This window comes from Podarcis melisellensis (genome assembly GCF_964234715.1).
Source record: "Podarcis melisellensis genome assembly, chromosome: 12".
Lineage (NCBI taxonomy): Eukaryota > Metazoa > Chordata > Lepidosauria > Squamata > Lacertidae > Podarcis > Podarcis melisellensis.
The window spans coordinates 39,539,458-39,564,030 of NC_138544.1; the positions used below are offsets into that span (position 1 = coordinate 39,539,458).

The 24,573-nt window shown below is 44.0% G+C and overlaps 1 protein-coding gene across 1 annotated transcript in view; it reads left to right on the top strand.

Moving 5' to 3' along the window:
- GPR158 (G protein-coupled receptor 158) overlaps positions 1-24,573 on the top strand; it is a 118,287-nt gene that overhangs the window by 43,833 nt on the left and 49,881 nt on the right. The window contains exons 3-4 of the mRNA XM_081931523.1: positions 16,279-16,381; positions 22,858-23,075. Of these exons, the coding sequence (XP_081787649.1) occupies positions 16,279-16,381; positions 22,858-23,075 (321 nt within the window). The remainder of the gene's footprint in view (positions 1-16,278; positions 16,382-22,857; positions 23,076-24,573) is intronic.

The following is a 24,573-nucleotide window of genomic DNA, read 5'->3' on the forward strand; positions in this document are numbered from 1 at the left end:
ATATATTAGGAGAAAGTGTATATCAAAAGGAGCATGATAAGGAAAATAACATACCAAAAAATGCAGTGCTATATTAGTAGAAATTGCTTGCAAAAATGTGTAATCTGCATACAAAAATGTGTTTATTGGGGGAAATTCCCAATAAAAAGCTGAAGAACCACAGAGTTGGAAGGGACTCTAGTCTAACCCCTTGCAATTCTGGAATCTCAGCTATTGACCACAGAATGTTCAGATGCCTCTCACTCTTTTCAATGCATTTCCCCATTGCTTTCCAAACTTCGAATAGTCGGTATTTTAAAAAAGTGAGTTCCCTCACAGTGCCACACTTTTAACATCTGAAAAAAATGTGATGGTACTTCAGGACCAACCAACCCCCCAAAGCACTGTTCCCCCATCTGTCACACTTCCTTTATCTTTCTCAGTTTTTCTCTCCCTCCCTCTTTGTTATTTAAAACAACAAATAAAAAGTGGTTTTCCTGCACCACTGGTTTTATTGTGCAGACCTAAATATGTAGTATGAATTTGAATCCCTGCTGCAAAACAGTGACAGTCGGGGGGGCGGGGGGCTCCCGCTTCTCTTCCCTCCCTTTTGCATATGCAATTTTACAGCCCTTTACAGTTTTGCCTGAAGAGCATCTTGAACCCCTCCCACAAAATAGCAACAGTCTGGAGGCAGCCGTGAAGACTTGGCAGTGAGGTAGCGTTGTGCAGGAGGGGAGGTTGAGATGGGTCTCTTCCGTGGACACACACTCTCTCCTTTGCTTTTGCACCACATAAGGCTGAGAGATGACATCCTTGCCACCCCTTCTACTGCTGTCACCACAGGTACCCCCTCTCAGACTTCAGCTCCAGGATTGTCACTCAGACCAAGTGTCCCATTTGTCTAACGGTAGGGCAGGCGAGCTCTGTGCACTCAGAAATAGCAACCTGGAATTGCTTTTGTTCTTTCTTTCCATCAGCGATGGCTGCAGATAATGAACAGCCACGGGCTGTTCATTACACTTGTACAGTCAAGCTTTTAGAATAAAAATAACCCACCGTGATTTCACTTATGAGAGAACAAAAGGAGGGCTAGCTCCGTTGAATCCAGCAAATTGGGCCACTAAGGGGCGATGTGCAGTGAGTCACAGTTTAATCGGGCTTTTCTTCTGCCCTGTTAAAGCCCAAACCACATCTCCGTGTTTATTTATTTATTTAACCATTGTCGTCGTCGTCTTCTTTTTTAAGAAGTGGAAAACCCCCTCTTTAAATCAGTATCCTTGGCTGTCAGTAGGGCACTTTAAAAAAAAACACCCCACAACCCTTTATATTTCCAGCCAGATACCTCTTTGCTCTGCTTCTGAGTCATCACGCTGACTGTGTGATTCACGCAGCTTGCTTTTCATGGAGATGAGTCAGTCCCAAGTTTTTTGGGCAATAAGATTGCCCTGCTATCTCTTACTGCTTTATCTCCAGTAGATTGAGAAAATGTTCTGAGCCATATAGTTGTAGGAAGAGCAACTGAAATAGCTAATAAGAGGGAAGGAGATGGTGATCCACGAGTGAGTGACAAGGCAGTTAGCTTGATCCTCTAGGGGAGGGGACCGTGGGGGGCAGGTGTGGGTGAAGAAGCAAGATCTCTGGGCTTATCAAATGCAGATTATCTGAGACAGATTCAGAGCAGAACCACAGTTTGAGTAACACAGGCAGTCCTGTATTTGTTCAATTTTTAGCTTGCTCCAAGGAGCATGTGGTTCTTCCTCTGCTTGGTCTGTCCTCATAATAACCTTGTGATGTAGGTTAGGCTGAGAGACAGTGACAGGCCCAAGGTCACCCAGTGGTGATTGGAATGCTCCCAGTTCAACACTCTTCTATTGGCAAGAACAGGCCTGGTATATGGTTTGTGGATAGTGTAGTTCTTGGGAAGAGGAGGAAAACATAAGCAACATTGAACTCTTGGGTAGAAAAGCAAGAAATAAATATATGTTACACATATGTCAACATATATGTTCAACTATAGGATACATTCTCACAGGAGGCAGTGTCGGTCACGAACTTGGATGCTTTTCAAAAAAAGATTATACAGATTCATGGAGAAAAAGGCTACTAGTCATAAAATTTCATATTTGTTGCTCCACCCACTTTTGCCTTTGACCCCACCCACTAGCACATGGCCCTTGGAAGATTTCCTAGAAGGGAATGTAGCCCTCCAGCTGGAAAAGGTTCTGCATCCCTTTTATAATGCATGACTTAGGTCTCAGTTTGCCTCTTGGAGGCTCATTTATGTGAAAAGGAAGATCAGGAGGAATTGTGGTTCTCTTCCGCATGTAATTCAGTGCGCATGAGATCTCAAAAGGAAAATACTCTGTGGGTTTCCTTAACTTTTATTAGATAATGACTGATATGGCTAGTAGGTGGTAGACCCAACCTAGGGAAAGGCACAACCTAGGGAAAGTTGTGTAGGTAAAACCCAGTTGGAACCAGGGTGGTCCAAATGCCCTCATTTATATGCTTGCCCCATTTACTTGTATTAGAAATCAGCCATGCCTTCTTTCCCCCCTCTTGATTGACCTGGTGGTGAAATTCAGTATCAATACTGCCAACTTGGAGACAACCAGCAGCTGTCACTACTCCCACTATTTTCACTGGATACCTTGGATAAAGGACTCCCCATGAGACAAAGGAACTACTTCCACACTTGTGAATTCTTCCAGTTTAAAACTGTTGTTAAAACAGAGCTGTAGGAGCAGCAAATCAACCACCTCATATGTTTCTTGGAGCTGATGTGCTCCCTGCCACTCCTGTTCTGCTTTTTGTAGAGAGGGGACTTAATCTTCTGGTATCAGTTTGTTATTACTTGGATGGCCCACTGCCTAAGTCATCCAAATAGTTCATCATTTCTGGAGAGCAAGAGTGTTTCCAGCACTACGCTATTATTTATTGCCTGGCAGAAAAATTTACCCAGGGAAGGCTTAAGAAGGTTGAGCTATTTCTGGGATAGCTCAGTAGACAGAGCCTGAGACTCGTAATCTCAGTGTCATGAGTTTGAGCAAAAGATTGCCCACATTGGGCAAAAAATTCCTGCATTGCAGAAGGTTGGACTAGATGACCCTCACGATCCCTTCCAGGTCTACAATTCTATGATTCTGTGATCTCTCTTTTTACCTGATATATTTCTTTGCATGTTTTGAAGGAAATAGCGGGGCAACCTTGTCCCTTGCTCACAATTTGAATGGAAAATAACAGTCATTGAAACCCTCAGCTTCTTCTGAAAGTTCTATGTCAGTGTCCGGGCTGAACGATGGGGGGTGAAGACGCTTCTTCAGGTATAGTGGACTGACGTTGTTTTGGGCATTAAAAGTCAGCACCAACACTTTGAATTGTGCTTGGAAACATACTGGAAGCCAATGAAGGTCTTTCAAGACCAGTGTTATATGGTCTTGGCGGCCACTCCCAGTCTAGCTGCTGCATTCTGGGTTAGTTGTAGTTTCCAGGTCACCGCATCCCTCTTGATTCATGGCTGCTTGAGGTCCTTCACTGCATTTCTTTGGAATATACACACACACACACACACACACACACACACACAGTGGTACCTCGGGTTACATACGCTTCAGGTTACATACGCTTTAGGTTACAGACTCCACTAACCCAGAAATAGTGCTTCAGGTTAAGAACTTTGCTTCAGGATAAGAACAGAAATTGGGCTCCAGCGGCGCAGCAGCAGCAGGAGGCCCCATTAGCTAAAGTGGTGCTTCAGGTTAAGAACGGACCTCTGGAACAAATTAAGTACTTAACCTGAGGTACCACTGTATATATAATGTCCTCTGTGGCCTTTTAACTCTTTTCTACAGCTTTGCCTGAGCAAATGGATAATAAAGTGTTACACAAAGCAACAATTCCAGTTGTCAGCTCCACCCTGGCTATGGATTCTGCTCACCAAGGGGGGCGTTGAATGAAATACAGCACAGTCAGACTGGCTCTCCCCCTCCCCCCCTTCCCCCCCTCCGCTTTCTCTCATGGAGTGATTTCACCTTATTACCTGATAAATGGAGCTTTCTGTATCAGCAGCCTGGTAAGGATTTCAAAAGGGGAAGTTGGGATTTATGATTATTGAATGCCGAAGGAGAGCAATGAAGCACAGGAGCTATTTTTGATGAGCCATGCCAGCTTTTGATCACTGTTGCTATCAATGCCAGGAATAATGGCCTAGATGTCCTAGCAGAGGATGCATTTCTTGATGACTTCAGTGGAAACCTTTCAGCGGGGGTGGGTGGTGGAAGGACACACCAAATAAGAGTGGAATCCATATTCAGTTTTTCTTAATTCAGGTCTGGGGGCCAAATGAAGACTTCCAGCCCTCTCTGTCTGGCCATTTGGATTCTTCCAAGGCATCACCCACTCCCTGGCCCTACTTTGTCCCCTTCCCCCTAAGCGCCCGTTTGTGGTTGGAATTTGACCTTGAACTATGAGAAACAAGTCCCCCATGGACCTCATCTTTGTGTGTGTGTGTGTGTGTGTGTGTGTCTGCAAAAATATATGAGTTTTGTGCGGTTGGATAAACCGCTACAGTGTGATATAGTGGTAGACCTGGGAGAATTGGGTTCAGATCCCCACTCTGCCATGAAACTCACTGACCTTGGGCCAGTCATTGCCTCTCAACCTAACCTACCTCACAGGGTTGTTGTGAGGAGTCCTTTGAGGGGGAAAAAAGGGATAGAAATTAAATAATTTCATCTTTGGATAGCTGGAAATAAGCCCAGATATTACAGCAATGTCTTTAGTCTCTAGTAATTTCTCATCCCATGGAAGTCAAACAGGCAAAGGTGCTGACATGGAACTTCTCACTGATGAGATAAGTCTTTAAACATGGTAGTATAGATTTCTACTGTTCAGGATACTAGCCACTCTCCTCCAACAGTTCCTAAGTAGTCAATGGCTTCTCATTATCAGGCTAGTTTGAGAGTGTCCCCTTAGGGGGTTTTCCCCCTAAAGATTTTCTTTTACTTCCGCAAACCTTGGAGTTTCCTTGAGCCTATTGATAACTCCCTGTTGTGCATGGGTGCTTCTAGCCATTGTTGCTGCAATGGCCCTCTCACCCTGAACATTGGAAATAGAGGGAATATTTCCCTGCTGTGAATGGGTATTACAGGTTACTATTTGCTCTCTGAGAGCTTAGGGTAGAGAGAGGTAGATTAATTAAAGCACCATATATCTAGGATCTTTTCATTCCAAAGTAACTTTTAATTTTTTTTTGCTGTGCTTAATACTGTTTTAGTCTCCTTTTGGCAGAAAATCATGATTCACTAATGGCACCCTCTCCGTCAAATGTTGGCATGATTAATATTTGAACAAGCCCTAATAGCACTTTGCACAGAGTTCAGAAATGCTGCCGAGACTTTCCAAGGAGCTAAACTTTCCAACTCCAGCCTCCAGAGAGCAGTGTTCGTGCTTATAGTAAAAATAATGCATTAGTGGGCAGTTTTTCTTCTCTGAATGCAATGCGTTTGGATCTGTGAGTTGAAGACATGGGGATTGAGAACAGATCTATATGTTAAGTGTAGAAACATACATTATTTTGGATATGGGTTTTACTTTTGCCAAGCAGCCTGCACTGTTTGCATTCCAAGAGACCTGAATTTGTCTATGGAGATGAACTGGCATCTACTGCAATTAACCTATTTAATGGCCTGTGAGTTTGGGGTTGCAGTCCATCAACTGGGAATACTAAGCATTCTGTGTATGTGTGTGTGCTATTTTAATCAGGACTGCAGCATATATAGGGATGGCAGGTTTAATCTTTCCTTCTCCAGCTGTGATCCTGTGCTATAATTAGCCTTGCCAGGGGTGGGGGGAAGAAGCTCCCTTTGGTGCCAATGGGAGCTTTCCCCATACAATTTATTTTTATTTTATTTTTTCCATTTCTGGCCTACCTTGCATCAGCTGTGTTCCCAGGACAGGCTACAACAATGAGTCAATCAATCAATCAATCAATCAATCAAATGATTATTAGAGACAGCTCACCATTAAACTTCTGTTTTGTAAGAGGTTTTCTTACAATCAATCAGTATATGCATTTAGTTAAATAAACAAAGCAAAGTACAAAATATAAAGCAGTACAAAATCTCAGCCTCAGTGGAATTAATGATTAATGATTAAAGCTGACAAACTAGGAACTGACAGAGGGACAACAATGAGGGATTGAGAAGTGCTATATATATAATGCCCCCCAAAGCAGAATCCAGCAGATTCTAATATCCTGGATGGGAGATTTGTCAGAGCTCCCTTAGGGAGAGGTGCTGTGCTTGGAACCACTTTAGAGTTTGAAACATTCTCTCATCTGTTCTCCTACTGTAGATTTTATCAAGAGGTTTGCGAATGCATCACTTATCCCCTTGTGAGGTGGTTTCCTGGTTGAACCTTAGAAATCCTTTTGAGTATCTTCCTTGAGGGAAGGAATAAATCTATTATGAAGCACGTGGCAATGCATCTGAACGTTGTAAACTCTCTGAATGATAGAAGATCTAGGACAGACAAAAGAAAGTACTTCTTCATACAGTTCAGGAGCGATGGAATCGCTCACACAGGAGGCAGTGACGACTACCATCTTTGATGGCGTTAAAATTGGATTACACAAATTCATGGAAAAGTGGACTATCAACGACTGCAAGCCATGATGGCTAGGTTCTGCCTCCACTGTCAGAGCCAGTATGCTGGTTATCTGTTGGTGGGAATCACAAGAAAGCACTGTTTGCCCACAGATTACGCTTGTGGGATTCCCATGGGCATATGGGTGGCCTTTTAATTCCTTACTGCTCGTGTTTATGTCAATCCTGCTAACGTGTTTAATTGTTTACAATTTGTTTTCATGTATTCAATAATTTCCCCCATTCTAGTAAAAAATGGCTCTCGTTTTGATCTTTTAAACTTCCAGTGAGTTTCGCCATCTCTGCATATTCCATCGGTTTTAATTGCCAATTGTCTCTTTTTTTTGGAGCCAGTTTCTCTTTCCAATTTTGGGCATATATCATTCAAGCAGCTGTGGTTGCATACATGAATAGTTTTTTTCTGGCCTTTTGGCACCTCTTCTCCCAGTATTCCTAAAATAAAAGCTTCTGGTTTCTTAACAAAAGTTATTTTCAACATTTTTTTTTCAATTCATTATAAATCATTTCCCAGAAAATACGCATATTTGTGGCAGGTGAAGCATCCATGATACAGGGCTCTTCAGAATGCCTTTGGGTGCTGTAGACTCCTCCTAGTCTTTAGCTGGAGTGGGTTTCTTCATCTGAATGGGTTCCACCTCGCAATGGCTGCAGCACACAATCAAATTCAAAGTGAAGACACTTAAGATAGAACAGAATGGCACTAGGTGATGAGTGAATTGAAGCATCTTTTTGATAGGTAGCTAGAGGAGATGGTAGCTTGTTTTCATCACAGAGAATAAAAAAGCAGGTAAGTTCTGTTGCTATCACCACAAGGGATTCATGGTTTTAAAGGAGTTTTTGTCTGATCCCTGAGTTAATGACATCCCCAAAGTCCAGAGCTGAGCTGGAATCAAAATAATAAATCACTAGTATTGTTGGTTCCTATTTAAAGAATGGGAGAGATGTTCCTTCTTTTGAACCGTTGGGAATAATCCAAGTGGAGGTTGTTCACACACGGCCCAGGCACAGGTGGATAATGTGTACTTTAGCTTATTATAAAAAGATTGTGAATCACTTTTTTGGATAGCTACAATATAGCCTAGCTTATATTTTACTCTGCCTAGACCAGTGGTTTTCATACTGTATTCCTAGGGGTGAGAGAAACAAGAAGGGGAGCTGGGACAGAGCAGACACAAATGTCCTTAATAAGCAGATTGGCCTGAGTTACTGATATATATTTTTTGCAATTTGCTGCTGCAGAGTAGTGATGCCTATGTTCTAGGGTCCAGTCTCAAATTTCACAGGACAAAGGAAATACTGAAGAAGAATGGATGGCAACTTGCAAGAACTCTAGGTTCCAGCTTAAAGTATACCCCAGAATTCCCTGCAACATGTTAGTATTTTTTAGCACACAAATCAATCCACATGGAAGTGCTATTGACAGTGCATAGGCACTGACCTTCAGATCACATAGTGCTTTGAGAAAGAAGAGGATAAGATTCAGGCTATACGCCCCCCCCAGAGTACCTTCTTCTGTGCCCCCCAAGCCCCCTACCACTACCCTCAGATTCAAAGGGTGAGTCCTCAGCAATTCCTCCATCTTTAGACCATGAATGGTCAACCTGTGGCTCTCCAGCTGTTGTTGACTTTCATCCCCAGCCAGGATGGGCAATGTCCAGGGATAATCCAGCAAAATATAGAGAGCTATGAGATAGATAGTTATCCCATCTTATACCTCACAGAAGGATACAGAATCAAACAAGGATATAGGCACTTCCTTCAAGGAGGTGGAACCTAATGCAGAACAGGCTTTGCTTGCCTTCATAAGGGTTCAGCTTGCTTCAGTTTCCTATTGGGTCAAGAACTTTGCATCAAGATGCATCTTTGCGTGAAGAGCTATGTTCCTGATTTCTGGTTTGGGCTGCCTGGTAGAAACTTCACTGGAGTGTGTCCATTCCAAGGCTCAAATCTCCGCAAAATAACACAGATGGCTGAAAGTTTGAAAATCATTGCTCTAGTGTTTAGCTAACTCAAGGGTAGAATAATGATTTATGTTCAGTTCACAACTTGATCATTCAGTGTGGAAGCTCTTCTAGATCTCTCTCTCTCTCTCTCTCTCTCTCTCTCTCTCTCTCTCTCTCTCTCTCTCTCTCTCCAGTGAGCTAAATTCAAAATGTAAGACCCTAGATTCTGTTCATATATGGTTTTCAGGCATTCAGGAAATTTTCTTATCTTAGAGGTGAAGTGGTTAACCTCAAGGTGAAGTGGACAAATGTAATTCCAAGCTGTGAAATTTAAAAAATAAATAAATCTAGATATCAGCATTCTCCAGCATTATTGTAGATATGAAGAGGATAAACAGATGGAAGCTAACAGAAAGTAATTAAAAAGTAATTAACCTCTCCAAGAATTAAAGCAATAAAAAAATCTCCCAATAAAAAACAGTGCAGGTGTGCTAGCAACGGGGTGACATGCTTTTGATACCTGGCTCTAGTTCACAACCAGGCGTGTTTCAAAGCACTGTTCCCTGGAGCATTGTGGGAAATTTAAATGGTTGTCTCCAGGCTCAGCTTGTTCCAATCGGAACACAGCTGTTTCCCATTGTTGCTCTTACCAGGTAAGCTCATCAAAGCTGGGGCTTCTTCCAACATTAAGGAGCCCTCTCTTAAGAGAGGGTCCACCAGAGAACACCCCTACCTGGAGCTAGCCCTGCTGCCCACTCCAGCTAGCCTTGCATGGATCCAGCCACTGGCAGCCAATGCTATTTAAAGAGGGACAGAATTAGAGTTTTGTGAGAGATGTCAGAATCTTCCCCCCTGGGTTCCTTATCCTCCTTAAATCTAAACACATCCTTAGCATAAGGGCCATGGGAATAGGGACTGTCATTTGTTGACTCTAACAACCATTTCCTGGAGGGGTAGCCAACTTAGATAAGCTGGTCCACACAGCCCAACTCCCCTGTGGCTGCTTTTTATTGTGGTGACATAGAAAATAGGCCTGCATATCAAATGCCAAAGCTATGTAGCACGGCTAAAATAAATCAGCATTTATAATAGGGGAAACTAGGTTTCTAGGTTATTGTGAGGAAGCAAGAATTCTTGGAACAGAAAAATGTATGGAGTGTTTCGTCTCTGCTTGCTCTTCTCTCCCACCAGAATGACTATTCTCATGTGCCTTCAGACTTGTCTTTTAAAAGGCCACCTGTAATTTCTGCCCTCATAAGCACACAATACAGTGGTACCTCGGGTTAAGAACTTAATTCGTTCTGGAGGTCCGTTCTTAACCTGAAACTGTTCTTAACCTGAGGTACCACTTTACCTAATGGAGCCTCCCACTGCCACTGTGCCACTGCCACACAATTTCTGTTCTCATCCTGAAGCAAAGTTCTTAACCCGAGGTACAATTTCTGGGTTAGCAGAGTCTGTAAGCTGAAGCAGCTGTAACCTGAGGTACCGCTGTACTTAGCCAAACCATGGCTCACTGCCTAGGTGCTGTGGATGGGCTACCGCAAGACCTCGTCCTCTCTTCCTTCTTATTGTTCTTTACCTTAAAATCAGACTTGGACCATGCAGGCTGGGGCCCTTCCAGTAGAGGATTGAATTCTGTAAAGCAAGGCACAAGGCTACTCTGCCTTCAGAGGTTTGGTGACCCAAGGACAGTGCCCTTTTATGATGCCCTCCCCCAGCTACAGAACAACTTCCTGAAGCATGTTTGCCCAGCAGCTACTTAAATTTAGGCACCAGACAAATGCTACTTTATTTGCTTGGTCTTTTAATGGGGAAAAAAATGCTTTTCTGCATCTGATTTCAACTGGCTAATTTGCTTTGCATTCAGTTCTTGCTGTATTGTTTTAATCTGTTGTTAACTTCCCAGCATATCATTTGATCCCTTGTTCCATACACATCCATTCCTGTTCCGCTGGCCACCTTCACATTCATATTCCTGCATTCCACCTCCTCCTTCTCCACTGAACACAACTGAGGCAGGTTTCCAGGCCCATTCTGGTCCAGCCATAGCAGCTGCACACCTGCGACAGTTTCTATGCCTATATTTTGCCTTACATTGTATTTAGCTTTGAGAATGATGCTATTTATCTGATGTAAGTTAGAAGTAAGGGAAGAAAACCTTACTGTATTGATTTTTATTCAGGATTTCTTTTGTGTGTGTGTTCCAAGTTGAAACTCACTTGAACTACATGATTACATGATTATGCATTTAAAGTGCTGTTAATCTAGAAGGAGGCTTTCAGAACAACTCCTCATTATTTAGAGATGCAGTGGCAGGATTGAAATGATTAAGTTTGAACCAATGCAATTCTGCCTCTTCCTTAGATCATTTTACTGACTGTATTTGTTGTAATTCCTGATGATGGCACTGTTTTGTGTATGAGAATGTTGTCATTTTCGATTCCCAGTTTGTGTCCATTTATACTCATGTGTGGAGACCGACCTGCTTCCCTTGTGCAGGCTGCAAAAGGGCATTGCTGGCAAGGGATGACATATACCACTTTAGAGAATGAGCAGGGGTTTATTTAATTACAAATAGCTGATAACACTGGATCCAGTAATAGCTCTGTAAGAGAATAAATGGACGCAAATCTGTCATAAAAAGTGCCAGCATCCATAAATCAGGACATACTGCTGCTGACTTCAAAGCCAACATATTTCAACGAAAAGGCTTCAAAAGGAAGCTATAATATGAAATTGCTGAATTAGAATTTAGCAATAGATTTGCTTCTGCTTAGTTCTTACTTAATTGTGACTCTGGGTTGTGACTCTGGGTTTCTTTCCCATCACATATGTTAAATTAGGACCGCACAGCCAATAAGTCAGGGCTACCACAGTGACTGCTGTTATGAATGGATCATTCTCTTGTTACCTCTACCTTGGGTTCTGTGCAGAAATGTTACAGACTTGCTGTTATTTCATGGGCTTGTTTTTGTTTTCTCCACTTGTCTGTTTTGAGCCAGTGGAGCTCAAGTGGATGACCTGGAAGGCAGAGGGGTCCAGCCAGCACTCTCTGGGATAGTAATGAAAATTTGAGAAAATGAGGAACTCAGTTTGTATCTGCAAGCAGAGATGGGTAGGTGTCTATGGTCAAGAAGGCCAGAGACAAGACTTTCAGTACCATGGACAGATCACTGGGTGCATTTGCTGTGCCTGCTGCTGGCTGTTGCAATTGAAAACACTGGAGGTCATCCACTGGTTGAAGGTTGCTCTAATTCAGGGGTCGTCAACCTAAGGCCATGGGCCACAAGTGGCCCACGGGGGTCATTTAACCAGCCCACGAGCCGCCCCCAAACTGAGCTGCCCGCTCAGTGAGTCCCCGTCTGTTGCACTAAACCTGCGTAGCACAGGAACTCACGTCCGCGACGCCGGAAATCGTCTCTGCGCAGATGCCAACGCCAGAAATCATGCGCGCTCATGCACACACATGATCTGGCCCACAGAGGGATCTCTGCTGGATTGAACTGGCCCAGGCGAGGTAAACCTTGCAGACCCCTGCTCTAATTAATTCCTCTTCTCCCAGGCCTTGACCATCCTTCCTATGCTCCACCCACCATTGCTGAGGAATGAATATCATTAAAAGGAAAGCCCTCTGACCCATAGCCCAGAAATTGGGTGCTTTTCCTTTTCTTCCTGCCTGGTATGTCATCTGCACCAATGAGCAGGTATTGGTGAGCAATTGGTGTCTTGCATGATGGAACTTCATTCTCCAGGTTGTTCAGTCTAAGGAGGAACTGCCTGTAGGGGCGCTGGTGTTATTTGAGTTCTAACTCCTGCTGTGGTCCAGGACACTGCTGTCTCTTAGCTTTTAAGGTGTCATAAGATTCTTCACTGTTTCTGAAATGGATTAGCAAGGCTGCCTCTCTGGATAGATTCAATTTATATTCCTGAGGTAGCCCAGGCAGTTGGGGAGGCTGAAACTAGCACAGTAGATGTGTTTGCATGAAAACTACTGATGTTAAGTTGCAATTGGCAGGCTTACTCTGGCTGTTTGGATGGATGCCCCTTAACTTTTTAACTGAGCTTTAAATTGAATATGTCAGTCGAAGAATCTTGCAGCTGAGGTTAATAGGGAAATATGATTTTTGAAGCACTGGATGCATAGACGGCATTGTCAGGCTTCTTGCCCCAAATAATTTAATCACTAATCATTGGTCCATGAGTTGATAATTTGTTTCCTTCAAGCTCATGTATGTACTTTGAATATGTAGCCAGAAAGCTGATTAATTTTAACAATACAAAATAGCCTGCCCAGAATGCCTGGCATTCCATTATTCATTTTCTTCTCTCTTTGCAGTGATGAATCACATTGATTAAAGTTAACCAAGCTGAACCACCAACAATCTATCTGTAGGCTTGTCTTCATGTGTGACCTTTCTTTTATAAGGAGGTGACTTGATAGGGTGTATGTGTGAAATCTGGGCAGCCTGAGATCCTTAAGCTGTGAAACTGCAACGTGTTTAGACCAACCCAACAACACAGCAGCAAGCTTTTTGATTAAGAGCCTGCCTCATTGCTATTGGGCCCTTGAAGGCATCTCTGCTTCGTGGTCTAGAGCATGGCAGTCCCGTGTTTCCAGCGCGCAGCCTGGAGGTGAGCCAATCCGCCTGGAGTTAAAGAGATTTGAGGCCCAGCGCAGCCGTGGCAGGTGAAGGCTGCGAAGGAACCCCAGGTCTCCTCTCTCTCTCCTCGAAAAGGGGGAAAGAAAACTGCCCTCAGGGAAGGATCAGTCAGGTTCTAGGAATGGGCGCAAGTGCCAGGTCGCAAGTGGAACCAGAGAAGAGCAGGCTCGGGAATAGGGAACAGGTGAAGAGCCCTGGTTTATGATATGATACGCACTGGTTTATGATAATGAAAAATATTTGCTTCAAAACATACATGGAAAAGTGGTGGCTGGCTGTGTGTTGTGTTTGTTATTGTGTTATGTATTTTTGTGGTTCTGTAGAAGGCCACCCTATGATGCTCACATGGGTAGTATATATAAATGTAAATAAATAAATGAGGAGGGAAAAAACCCTGGCTACTTCTAAATGGTATATAGGGTATCTATATATTGCTTTTTCACCCAAAGCACATCAGCCCATCTCTCCTTGGTGTATACTATAGAGGATGTGCACTTCACAATTTCCTAGAGGCCATTTTGATTCTTATTTTATACAAGAATATAGGACACAATTCATCCATCTACAATTGCACTATGTTCAGAGCTCAGTAAAATTTCTGACTAGCATTATAGTCACACAACAGATGCAAAATTGCTTCTAGGATTTGAAAATTTTGGCTGGAATGAAATAAAAGGTATCCGCTAGTCCAGAATGGTGTCATGTTTGATTGCATCCCTGGTGAGTCTGCATTGTTGAGTGAGTTTATCAGCAAGTGGCAATTGCATATTTTGTTATACCATCTACTCACAGCAAATGCCTCATCGCTTTTCCAATAGGCTTGGATAAGTATTTATGCATATGCTGTGAAATTGGGAGGGGGTTTTGGGGAGGAGGAAGAGTTACTGTAAGGTTACTTTTGACAGCTTTAAAGTTTGCTCCGGCTTTGGTAGAAAACTTGGGGAGGATACATCCCGTCTCCTTTCCCGTGAGACTGCCAACAGTCTGGAAGGCCTGGAATGTAAACAGAGTCCTGTGACTCCACACAGCTGCACAGTGATAACAGAAACTAATAATTCTCACAGCTCAAACTAACTAAATGTTTAAAAATCAACCTTAAAATATCTTCAAAATGCAAAATAAGGAGAGAGTAGGGACAATGATGTACCTTTGGAGCTCCCTCCCATCGTATATCACCTTTCCATCAATTGCTAAATGCATTCCTCTTTCAACAAGCCTCCCAAAGGGGGATCTTTATCACAGTGGTGTCTATATTGGATTTGAGTTTATTTCATGTATGTGCTGTGGCTGTTTTAATTAGTCTCTCTGTGTGTTTTTAATATATGCAATTCTTTGACCTTTTTAATACCATATTGGCCTGAATGTAAGCCTCACTTTCCCCCCAAATTCCGACTGTGGAAAGTTAAAGTGTGGCTTATATTCACAACCTTGCGGTATGCAGCCAGGAGCATGGGGCAAACAGTGCCAGGAGCGCTGCAAAGCGGTGCCCACCACATGCATAGTCCCCCTTCCTCTCCCCCAAGGCCGGGAAGGGAGAGAGCAAGGAAGGGGAAAGGCTGCCGGCAACGCAGCACGGCTCCCCCCCCCCCTGCAGCCAGGAGCAGCAAGGGAGGGAGTGGCTTAGATTCGGATATTTTTCCTTTTTTTCTCCCCCCCCCTTCAATTTTAAGGTGCGGCTTATATTCGGGTGCGGTTTATATTCGGACCAATACTGTGTATGTAACTGTTTTGTAGATGCTTTTTCCCCACTGTAAATCATTTTGAGGTGCAGCATGGGAAGCAATTCATTGATGATGATGATGTTGTATATCACTTATCAATGTGGAACACCAGTGAATGTGGGTTATCCCATTATATTGTTTCATTTTACCATTACGTATAAAGTTAGACTGCCCTCAGATTGCTCCCTTTTGGTCATGTTTATCTGAAACTGGAGATCGGTTGTCCAACTCAACATTTTACTGCAAATCTCCATTTTCTGTGCTGGGATTCGCTACCTCATTTTTGTCTCTGCGACCACAGAAAGTGTCATAAAGCTATTATCCACAGGTGGCTGTGACTTCACAAGTAGATATATATGCATAGATATGTTGTTCCAGTTAAATATTCATGGCCTGCATGCTAATTAGAGCCTGCTGTGATGCTTATTGTAACATTGGTCTGCTAATACTGATAAATCTAAATGACGGGAATAGCCTGGTTTTTTACTTTCAATAATTTCATTTTTATGCCAGCCTACATATGTTGTTGTTTTGAGGCAGTTCAGCTGTGCCATGTTAATACAAAGTATTCGTGCAGTGAAGATGCCCTGGCCTAGAATCACAGAACATGGGAGTTGGAAGGGATGTTTGGAGGTCGCCTCCACTTCCCTCAGTGCAGGGATTTACAATCTCCCCCCTGACTGTCCAGCTTCTGCTTTGAATACCTCCAGTGAAGGCGAGCCCAAGGCATTCAGTCCCACTGCTGGATAGCTGCTATTTTTGTCACTGCTACGATCACTGCCACAGCTACATTAATTGCCGTATTTTTTGCTCTATAAGACTCACTTTTTCCCTCCTAAAAAGTAAGAGGAAATGTGTGTGCGTCCTATGGAGCGAATGCAGGCTGCGCAGCTATCTCAGAAGCCAGAACAGCAAGAGGGATTGCTGCTTTCACTGCACAGCGATCCCTCTTGCTGTTCTGGCTTCTGAGATTCAGAATATTTTTATTCTTGTTTTCCTCCTCCAAAAACTAGGTGCGTCTTGTGGTCTGGTGCGTCTTATAGAGTGAAAAATACGGTATCTTATCGTTCACTAGCAGGTTCCAGCTTGGGTTGCAATACTTTAAAATTCAGAATGAAAAACAGTTAAAACAAATTACAATTGTTGTTTGAGCCTTAAAAAACAAAGAAAAAACCCTGTTTTGCTTTGTGTAAAGGAAAGCCCCCTGCTGTATTGTCAGGCTCAAGGTGAAGATGTTCAACATCTCTGGGCAAGTGAGTGGGCACCTCTTTCATCTTCTCCCTTTCTCCTTCTTTCCTTCCAGTGTGTGCCAGTGAAGGGCCATGGATTTGTACTCGGAGCCTACAAGTGCATTTGTAAGGCTGGATTCTATCGTCCCAAAATGTTTTCAATGAACGGCTTTCACAGTAAGTGCCTTTGCTTTGGTTTGAAAGAGAGATGGGGAGAGAGAGAGAGAGCGTATTAATAATGCAGGGTTCCTTTTTATCCTTGTCAGGGCTATACAGTATATTCCCAATGGCCTGCAACGGAGGGATTATATAATCACTTAAGGAATTTTAGCCCTGTGGTTTGTCATCTGTGATACTCTGGAGAATCCTGTAAAACATACCTACTTTTAAGTGTATTTGATTTGTAAATAAATATAATTCCCACCCCTCCTTTAAAACCCCTTTGCTGCTGGGCAACAGCAATTTGTGGTATCAGCATTAGAGCAGAAGTGTGTTGCGTTCCCATTTATAAGCGCTTTAGTTTTGCTGATTTCCCTTTTGAAATTTCATTGTCCTATTATACATCTGTATAAACCAGCTGCTGGTTTTCCCAGTGTACAGAACTTCAGGAGGCAACAAATGGAGGCTCTGGGCAATTGAGGTTTTTTTTTGGCTCTGCATTCGGTTTAAGCCCTTCTCACTTTGCATCATTTCCTGGAAGAGGGTGTTTATACTCCCCATTTCTAGTACATAAGAGGAACCCTGCTGTATCATGCCAGAGGCTCATCAAGTCCACTATCCTATTCTCACAGTGGCCAACCACATGTCCCTGGGAAGCCAGCAGACAGGACCTGAGTGCAACAGCATTCTGTTCACATGTGGTTTCCAGCAACTGGTAGTCAGAAGCATATCGCCTCCAATAGTGGAAGCAGAACATAGCCATCATGGCTAGTACAATGATTAGTTTAATTTGATCAGCCAATTACCTCCCGCTATTGCATTTAACTATCGGGACGCAGGTGGCGCTGTGGGTTAAAGCCTCAGCGCCTAGGACTTGCCGATCGAAAGGTCGGCGGTTCGAATCCCTGCAGCGGGGTGCGCTCCCGCTGCTCGGTCCCAGCGCCTGCCAACCTAGCAGTTCGAAAGCACCTCCAGGTGCAAGTAGATAAATAGGGACCGCTTACCAGCGGGAAGGTAAACGGCGTTTCCATGTGTGGCTCTGGCTCGCCAGAGCAGCGATGTCACGCTGGCCACGTGACCCGGAAGTGTCTCCGGACAGCGCTGGCCCCTGGCTTCTTAAGTGAGATGGGCGCACAACCCCAGAGTCTGTCAAGACTGGCCCGTACGGGCAGGGGTACCTTTACCTTTACCTATTGCATTTAACATAAATCAGACTTGTGGACATCAAAGGAAATTCTGGCTTCTAAGGAAGTTTGGGGATAAGGAATTCTAGCCCCACAGACCAATGTACAAGAGCATCATTCTGTCCTTGCTGTGTCTTAGCCAAATATTTTTGATGATCACAAAAGTTGGGTTAGAATTATGTCTTGAGGGGTATGCAGGGTTCAGTTTTTATCCTTCCTTTGTACCAGGCTTCCTCAACCTCGGCCCTCCAGAGGTTTTTGGCCTATAACTCCCATGATCCCAAGCTAGCAGGACCAGTGGTCAGGGATGCTGGCAATTGTAGTCTCAAAACATCTGGAGGGCCGAGGTTGAGGAAGCCTGCTTTATACATCGAAAGGCTGCTCAAGTCTACCATGTGATCTAGTGTGGTAAATCTCTGAAAAATTTTGGTGCGGGTTATCTCAGGATTCCCAGACCTGGAACCCAGTTTTTGAAATCTTGGCATGCCATAGTTAGCGCAGACCATAGTGACCTCTAGCAGGGAGATGTTGATGGGTTAGTCTAGCTACAGTTCCACTAGCTAGGGTAGAGTCAGTCCGTAGGTAAGTGAACAGCATTGAGTTTGGGCAGTCTGGTGGAGGAGATTGATGATCATCTGTTAATGAATGCTCAAAGACATTTCCTGTGCTTCTAGTGCTTTCTGCTATTTCTGAGTTTCTGTGCAGACCCCTGACTCTTGCAGCTGGAAAAATGGCAAGATGAAGGGGAAACTACATTACTTTGAGAGAGCTGACAACATGCAGTTCTTTCCCCATTGACTTTTTTGCCATGGACAGAAGGTATCACAATGACTGCTATTCTCTTGCAATGATTAAAGGCAGAACCATATGTTACAATGAAGACATGGGGTTCTGAGCCATCCCATGTTTTCTGTGTTACCCAGCTGGGCTCCAGGAACAGAAGTAAACCCAGGGAAGAATCAATAGGCGCAGGAGGTGTTCCTTCCTTCCGGTTCTCTGCTGCAAATGCTTCCTCCATTTCCACGTTTGTATTACCTGCTTGGGACCCCATGTTTATAAATGTAATATGTAGTTCCAGCCTACAGGCAAGGGGGAAATGGCATTGCCAGTCATTCACATAGGCTTTCTCTCACACATGGCATTCCGTATCATGGCTCTAGCTTACTAGAGGTTCCTTTGATTTAGATAGATATAAACTTTATTAGCATTTGCTACTAGATTTAAAAGGGACGCGGGTGGCGCTGTGGGTTAAACCACAGAGCCTAGGACTTGCCAATCAGAAGGTTGGCGGTTCGAATCCCCGTAATGGAGTGAGCTCCCGTTGCTCGGTCCCTGCTCCTGCCAACCTAGCAGTTCGAAAGCACGTCAGAGTGCAAGTAGATAAATAGGTACCACTCCAGCAGGAAGGTAAACGGCGTTTCCGTGCGCTGCTCTGGTTCGCCAGAAGCGGCTTAGTCATGCTGGCCACATGACCTGGAAGCTGTATGCCAATTCCCTTGGCCAATAAAGCGAGATGAGTGCCGCAACCCCAGAGTCGATCACGACTGGACCTAATGGTCAAGGGTCCCTTTACCTTTACCTTTACTAGATTTAAAGGTCTGGTGCAAACCATTTACCTAGGCATTTGATGCCTGAAAGTCCAATGCCTGGCAACCCTAATATTATTAGTTTGAGGGTAGGTGGTTCCTTTCAGGAGTTCTTAACTCTTTTTGAAGTTTAAATTTTACTGTTTTAGTACATATTGACATATTTGCCACTCTTTGAAGGAGGGCTGGCATATAAATTTAGTAAACAAATAATGAATTTTTCTAAAAAAAACCTTTCAGGGTTTTCTCACCTGAAAACAAATGGCCCACACACCAAAAACAAAAAATTAAATTAAGCAAAATACTATTGATTAAATAGTACTTACGTGCAAGTAAATTTGAGGACTTTTTTTTTAAATAGCAAAACCCTCTTTGGCATAATGTGACACATCCAGAAATTCCCTTCATCCTTGGAGATGTAGCTGTTTGATGTGACTCTCAGCCTGCCAGACGGAATATATGTGTCTTATCAAAACCAAAGGGCGAGACAGCTAGTGTCAAGAGTGGTGAAGGTTGTCAAACGATGAAAGAAAAGCTACTAATTCAAAATGTAAAATGTAGCCTGTCGCCTCCACTGCAACATAAAAAGGGCTGTTACTCTGGGAATCCAAGAGGTGATTTTGTGGAAATGAATGCACGATGAGGAACTGGTGGAGGCTGATGGTTGCTGCAAAAGAAACAGCATGACCTGGAGGTCTGTTTGCATAGCTTTTGGGGAGGGTTTTCTTTTTTCTTTTTGGCTGAAGTCTGACAAGAAGAGAGAGATGACTCTGGACAGAAGTATTAGAATGTAAAATGTTCCTGGAGCAAGAAAACGCAGCTGTGAGGAGGGATGGCGGGACTATAGATTCAAAATAAGGGCAAAATGTATTAAGCTCGGAGCAATGCAGAAGCTTGCGCAGGATTAATTTGTCTTAACAACTTGGGCCCAAAGTACTGCAAGGACTTCGTGATTCCTTATGCTCCACCTCAATCACTGAGATCTTCTGATGGGGCAGTTTTGGTGAAGGTTTGGCCAGCCTTTATTAGGGACCAGGTCTTGAGTGTGGCAGGCCCTGCCTTCTTATGGACATCTTTTAAAAGCTGTATTTCATTGACAGGCCTTTGGAATATGGAATATGATTTTATAATTATTTTACCAACCAGTCTTTATTAGTGGTTTTTTTTTTAAAAAAATTATGCCATCGTAGTATTCTGTTTTTTTAATATTATACACTGCCTTGTTGCATTTCAAATAAATGAATAAATTAAATAAGGTCCATTTATAAGTGTGTGTATCTCAGATGTCAGCACCACTGTTTCAATAGGACTTCCTGCCTGGTAAGCATGTTTTGGATTGCAGCCTCTGTGGGTCATGTTTTACCTTAGCTATCTGCTAACTGAGCAGAATTTTGCTTAATTACTACAGTTATACGGTTGCTCCCTAGATGGGGAGCAGCGATTCAGTGGAAAAAACTGGGTTAGAGGGGGCCAGAAGTGCTGTTACCTTTATATATGCACACATTTTTCATTTCTACTTTAGAAGGCAATGTTGCCTGAGCGAAATTTGTGGAGATTTTTTTGTTTGAGCAGCCTCTGATGCTCTGTGAAATTTCCTCAGCACATTAGTTTTAAAAAGATTGTTTATCTAAACTGCCAGCTCTGCAAACCCAGCAAGGAACCTGAAAGTCAAGCTGTGTTCTTGCTTGCTCACCATCATTAATAATCAAGATTTTGCCGGCCAGATGCTTTTCCCACTGAAAACTTTGCCATCCTTCTGCTTTCGGTGAGGCTGCACAGTTGTAGGTCAAGACAGAACTGGGAGGCTGAAGTGGGTTGCTGAGATAGCAGGGCAGATGGATTTCCATTTGGGGTTCTGCTCCTAATGCAAACACCAGAAAAACAGCCCAGTTCATTCCTTTTTGAAGGACCAGAGAAGGCTCAGTAGGAGAACTGACTCCAGCTGAGGGCAGGGAGAGGAAAATGGTCCTGTTCAAGGCCAAGGCCTGCAGAGGGAACTCGCTGCCCAATTTAATCAGGGTCTTGAAAGGACACTCGCAGCCTAGATGGACATCAGAAGGTAGGCAGTAGGGTCAGGCATTTCCTACAGGAGTGAGGAATTGGAAGCGAAGGGCAAATATTTAGGAAATCGCAATCTTAAAGCCAGTGATCATGCTAATCCAGCCTGTAGTTGGCCAGTGCCAGGAGTGGTGGAAGGTGCCAGCCGTGGAACCCCCAAGGGAAATCCCAGAGGAGGAAGGCCCTGAGCCCAGGGATTATGGTGGGACACCGATGAGATGCCAGAAGGGAAAGATTGGGAGGAGGTACTGGATACTGGAGGGACAGGGTTTAGTGAGCAGGAGGACCCTGTGACAGGGAGCAGTTCAGACTTTGAGGCTGAAGCCGTGTGTGTGTGTGTGTGTGTGTGTGTGTGTGTGTGTGTGTCAAGAGGCTGCTGAAGAATCCAGGGAGTCCACCTCTCCTGCTGTGACAAGCTCCCCCTTTGTCTCCAAGAACATGCAGGATAGTGGGGAGAGCAGAACAGAGACCAGAGGTGGACAGATGCAGTTTGAGACTGCTTGGGAGACATCCAGAAGAGAGGGAGCCTCAGAACAACAACAACAACAACAACAACAACAACAACAACAATTAATTTATTATTTGTAACCCGCCCACCCGGCTGGGTTTCCCCAGCCAGTCTGGGCGGCTTACAACAAAGACCAAAAATACACTAAAGGTTGGAAAGCCCCTTTAGTCTGGGCAACTTCTCTATAGGGGCAAGAGTTACTGGGAAGTGTAGCTGAGTTTGTATGTCATTTTCTCAAATAAAGAGCTAACAGTCACTGACAGCTAACTCTGCTTCTTTGTGCTGACCTGCCTCTGACTCCAGCCCTGACAGCCAGTCTAGGCAGGCACACACAAACTGGGCTGGCACATTTCCATAATGAGCCTTGGGACCTCATACTTTGAGAAATGCTGAGACAAATTCATGGAGGATATGGCTATCAATGGCTACTAGACAGGAAGGCTATGCTCTTCCTCCACTGTTGAAAGCAGCATGCTTCTGAATATAAGTTGCTGCAAACCACAAGGTAGGATAGCCCTCTTGTGCTTGGGCATTTCTTGTCGGTTTCCCACAGGTATCTGATGTTAGAATTCCTGCTCCGTGATTGCAGTCATGGGATTGTTGTCTACCACATGACGGTGTATGTTTTGACTCCACAGAGTGGGAAGTGACAGAGACAGGATGTTTGTGTTACTGTGTTCCGTGAAGTCGGACTATTGTCCTCTGTTCTCTCTCTTTGCTGTCTGATGCTAGAGAGAGAAGGAGCCATGTTGCAGTGCTCCGTGTGTGTTTATAAGTAAATAAAATAGATTAGCCAAAATGCTGAGTTGCTGAGGTCCGTTACGCAAGCTGCAAAGACTCTGCAGATCCCTAAGTGTGCCGATGTCTGTTGGCATTGGTCACTGTGATGTTCGGGCAGAAGAAAGCTTTTGAAGCTCCCAAACGATCGACCAGGAGGGAGGGAACATGCCAGTCAGGCATGTGTCTCTGCCAGGGTCCTACTCGAGAGTAGGATGGTCTTCTGCTACTACCTCCAAAGCTTTGTCTCAAAGCTTTATATGGTTAAGAAAAATGGGAGGGTGGAACATGGGTCACTGGGAAGGCAAGCAAATGGCCCCTCCAAATACCCCCATTTTATCTCTCTCTCTCTCCTGCCCTCCCTATATCTGATACTTTTAGGAAAGGTTGCAGAGAGCCATTTTTCTGGAGGCGAGATGTCTGAGAAAATCTACAGCTGCTTACCCTGCAGGGAAGGATGTTCTTACTGCACAGATGATACTCCCTGCTATGCACAGGAGGACAAGTATTTACGGCTTGCTATCATCTCATTCCAAACTCTCTGTATGCTGCTGGACTTCATAAGCATGCTGGTGGTCTACCGGTTTCGCAAAGCAAAGGTAAACTTGGAAACATTTCCCTCCTTCTAATCTTCCTGCCTGTTTTCTTACGTGTCGTAAGTGTGCTTTGCCCATAAGGGAGTGACCCAAATTTGTCACAGTCAAAATCGAAGGCTCTGGTGTAAAGGCATAGGAGAAATTCATTTGGTCCACGTTTTGAAGCAAACCAACCTAATTTTTCATTCCTGGACTTAGATGCCAATCAGATTGTAGCTATTGATTGGGTTATGCACTTGGTTGGATTTTGCAATGCGGTTCTGGTTCAAAAATGTTCACAAAGTTTGTGTTTTAGGGGGAAACTGAAAAGCCTACAAACATGCTTATTTTAGAGGAAGAATGCATATAGAATGCATATGGAATTAGTACAATTTATATGTGTGGGGGTTTTTCATGCAACTCCCTCCCCACTGAATGGAATGGACCTATGATTGGGTGTATGTGAAAATGACACAAAATGGAAACAGGCTGGTCTATCCAACCCTGGTCCATCTCTAGTCAGAAGTTAATTGCCCAGATCTGCAAAGTGCTGACTTCCAAGCTAGTTGCAGGAAGGACTGTGTTAGGCATGTCACTATGACCCTAACTGGGTGGATTTGAACCCCTACTACCTGCTTGAGGTCTATGGCACAGTGGAGCCGCCCAAACTAGCAATCACAGTCCTCTAAAGGCCATCCGAACCTGCTCTGTGTGTCTTCCTCCTACCCGCTTCCCCAGCCATTGACTTTGAAGGATTTGGATTGCAGCCTCAGACTTCTTGAAATAAATAAATAAAATATGCAAAAATAACTACACAGGTATTAGAAGTCACCTCAGAACTGGCCCTACTGAGCATCTTCCAAGATCATAATGACCATTCACATTATACAGAGCTTATAACCCACCTGCTCTCAGCAGTCAGAAGCCTCCTAGCCAGACATTGGAGAGACCTGTCAGGAATAAACATGGACCAGTGGTATCAAATAGTATGGGAAACAGCCTTACAGTGGTACCTCGGGTTAAGAACTTAATTTGTTCTAGAGGTCTGTTCTTAACCTGAAGCTGTTCTTAACCTGAGGTACCACTTTAGCTAATGGGGCATCCCGCTGCCGCCGCATGATTTCTGTTCTCATCCTGAAGCAAAGTTCTTAGCCCGAGGTACTATTTCTGGGTTAGTGGAGTCTGTAACCTGAAGCGCCTGTAACCTGAGGTACCACTAACCAATAAACTGAAACGGACATGGGGACAAATAGAAAAAGACGCCTTCACCCCAGTATGGCTTCCATTTATCACATACGCAGCCTAACAGCACAGCAACAAGAATCGGCCGACATCATACAGATCAGTCTGGCTTACCTGACCCAACAAGCCCTCAACAAATGCAAACAAACTCCACTGCAGTCAACCACAGACAACCAGCCACACCCTGGCCCCCCAATACCTCTCACTACCAAGGAGATGTAATAAACTAATAGAAAGAGAACCTACTCAGTTGACGCTGACACGAAACCACACACGTACA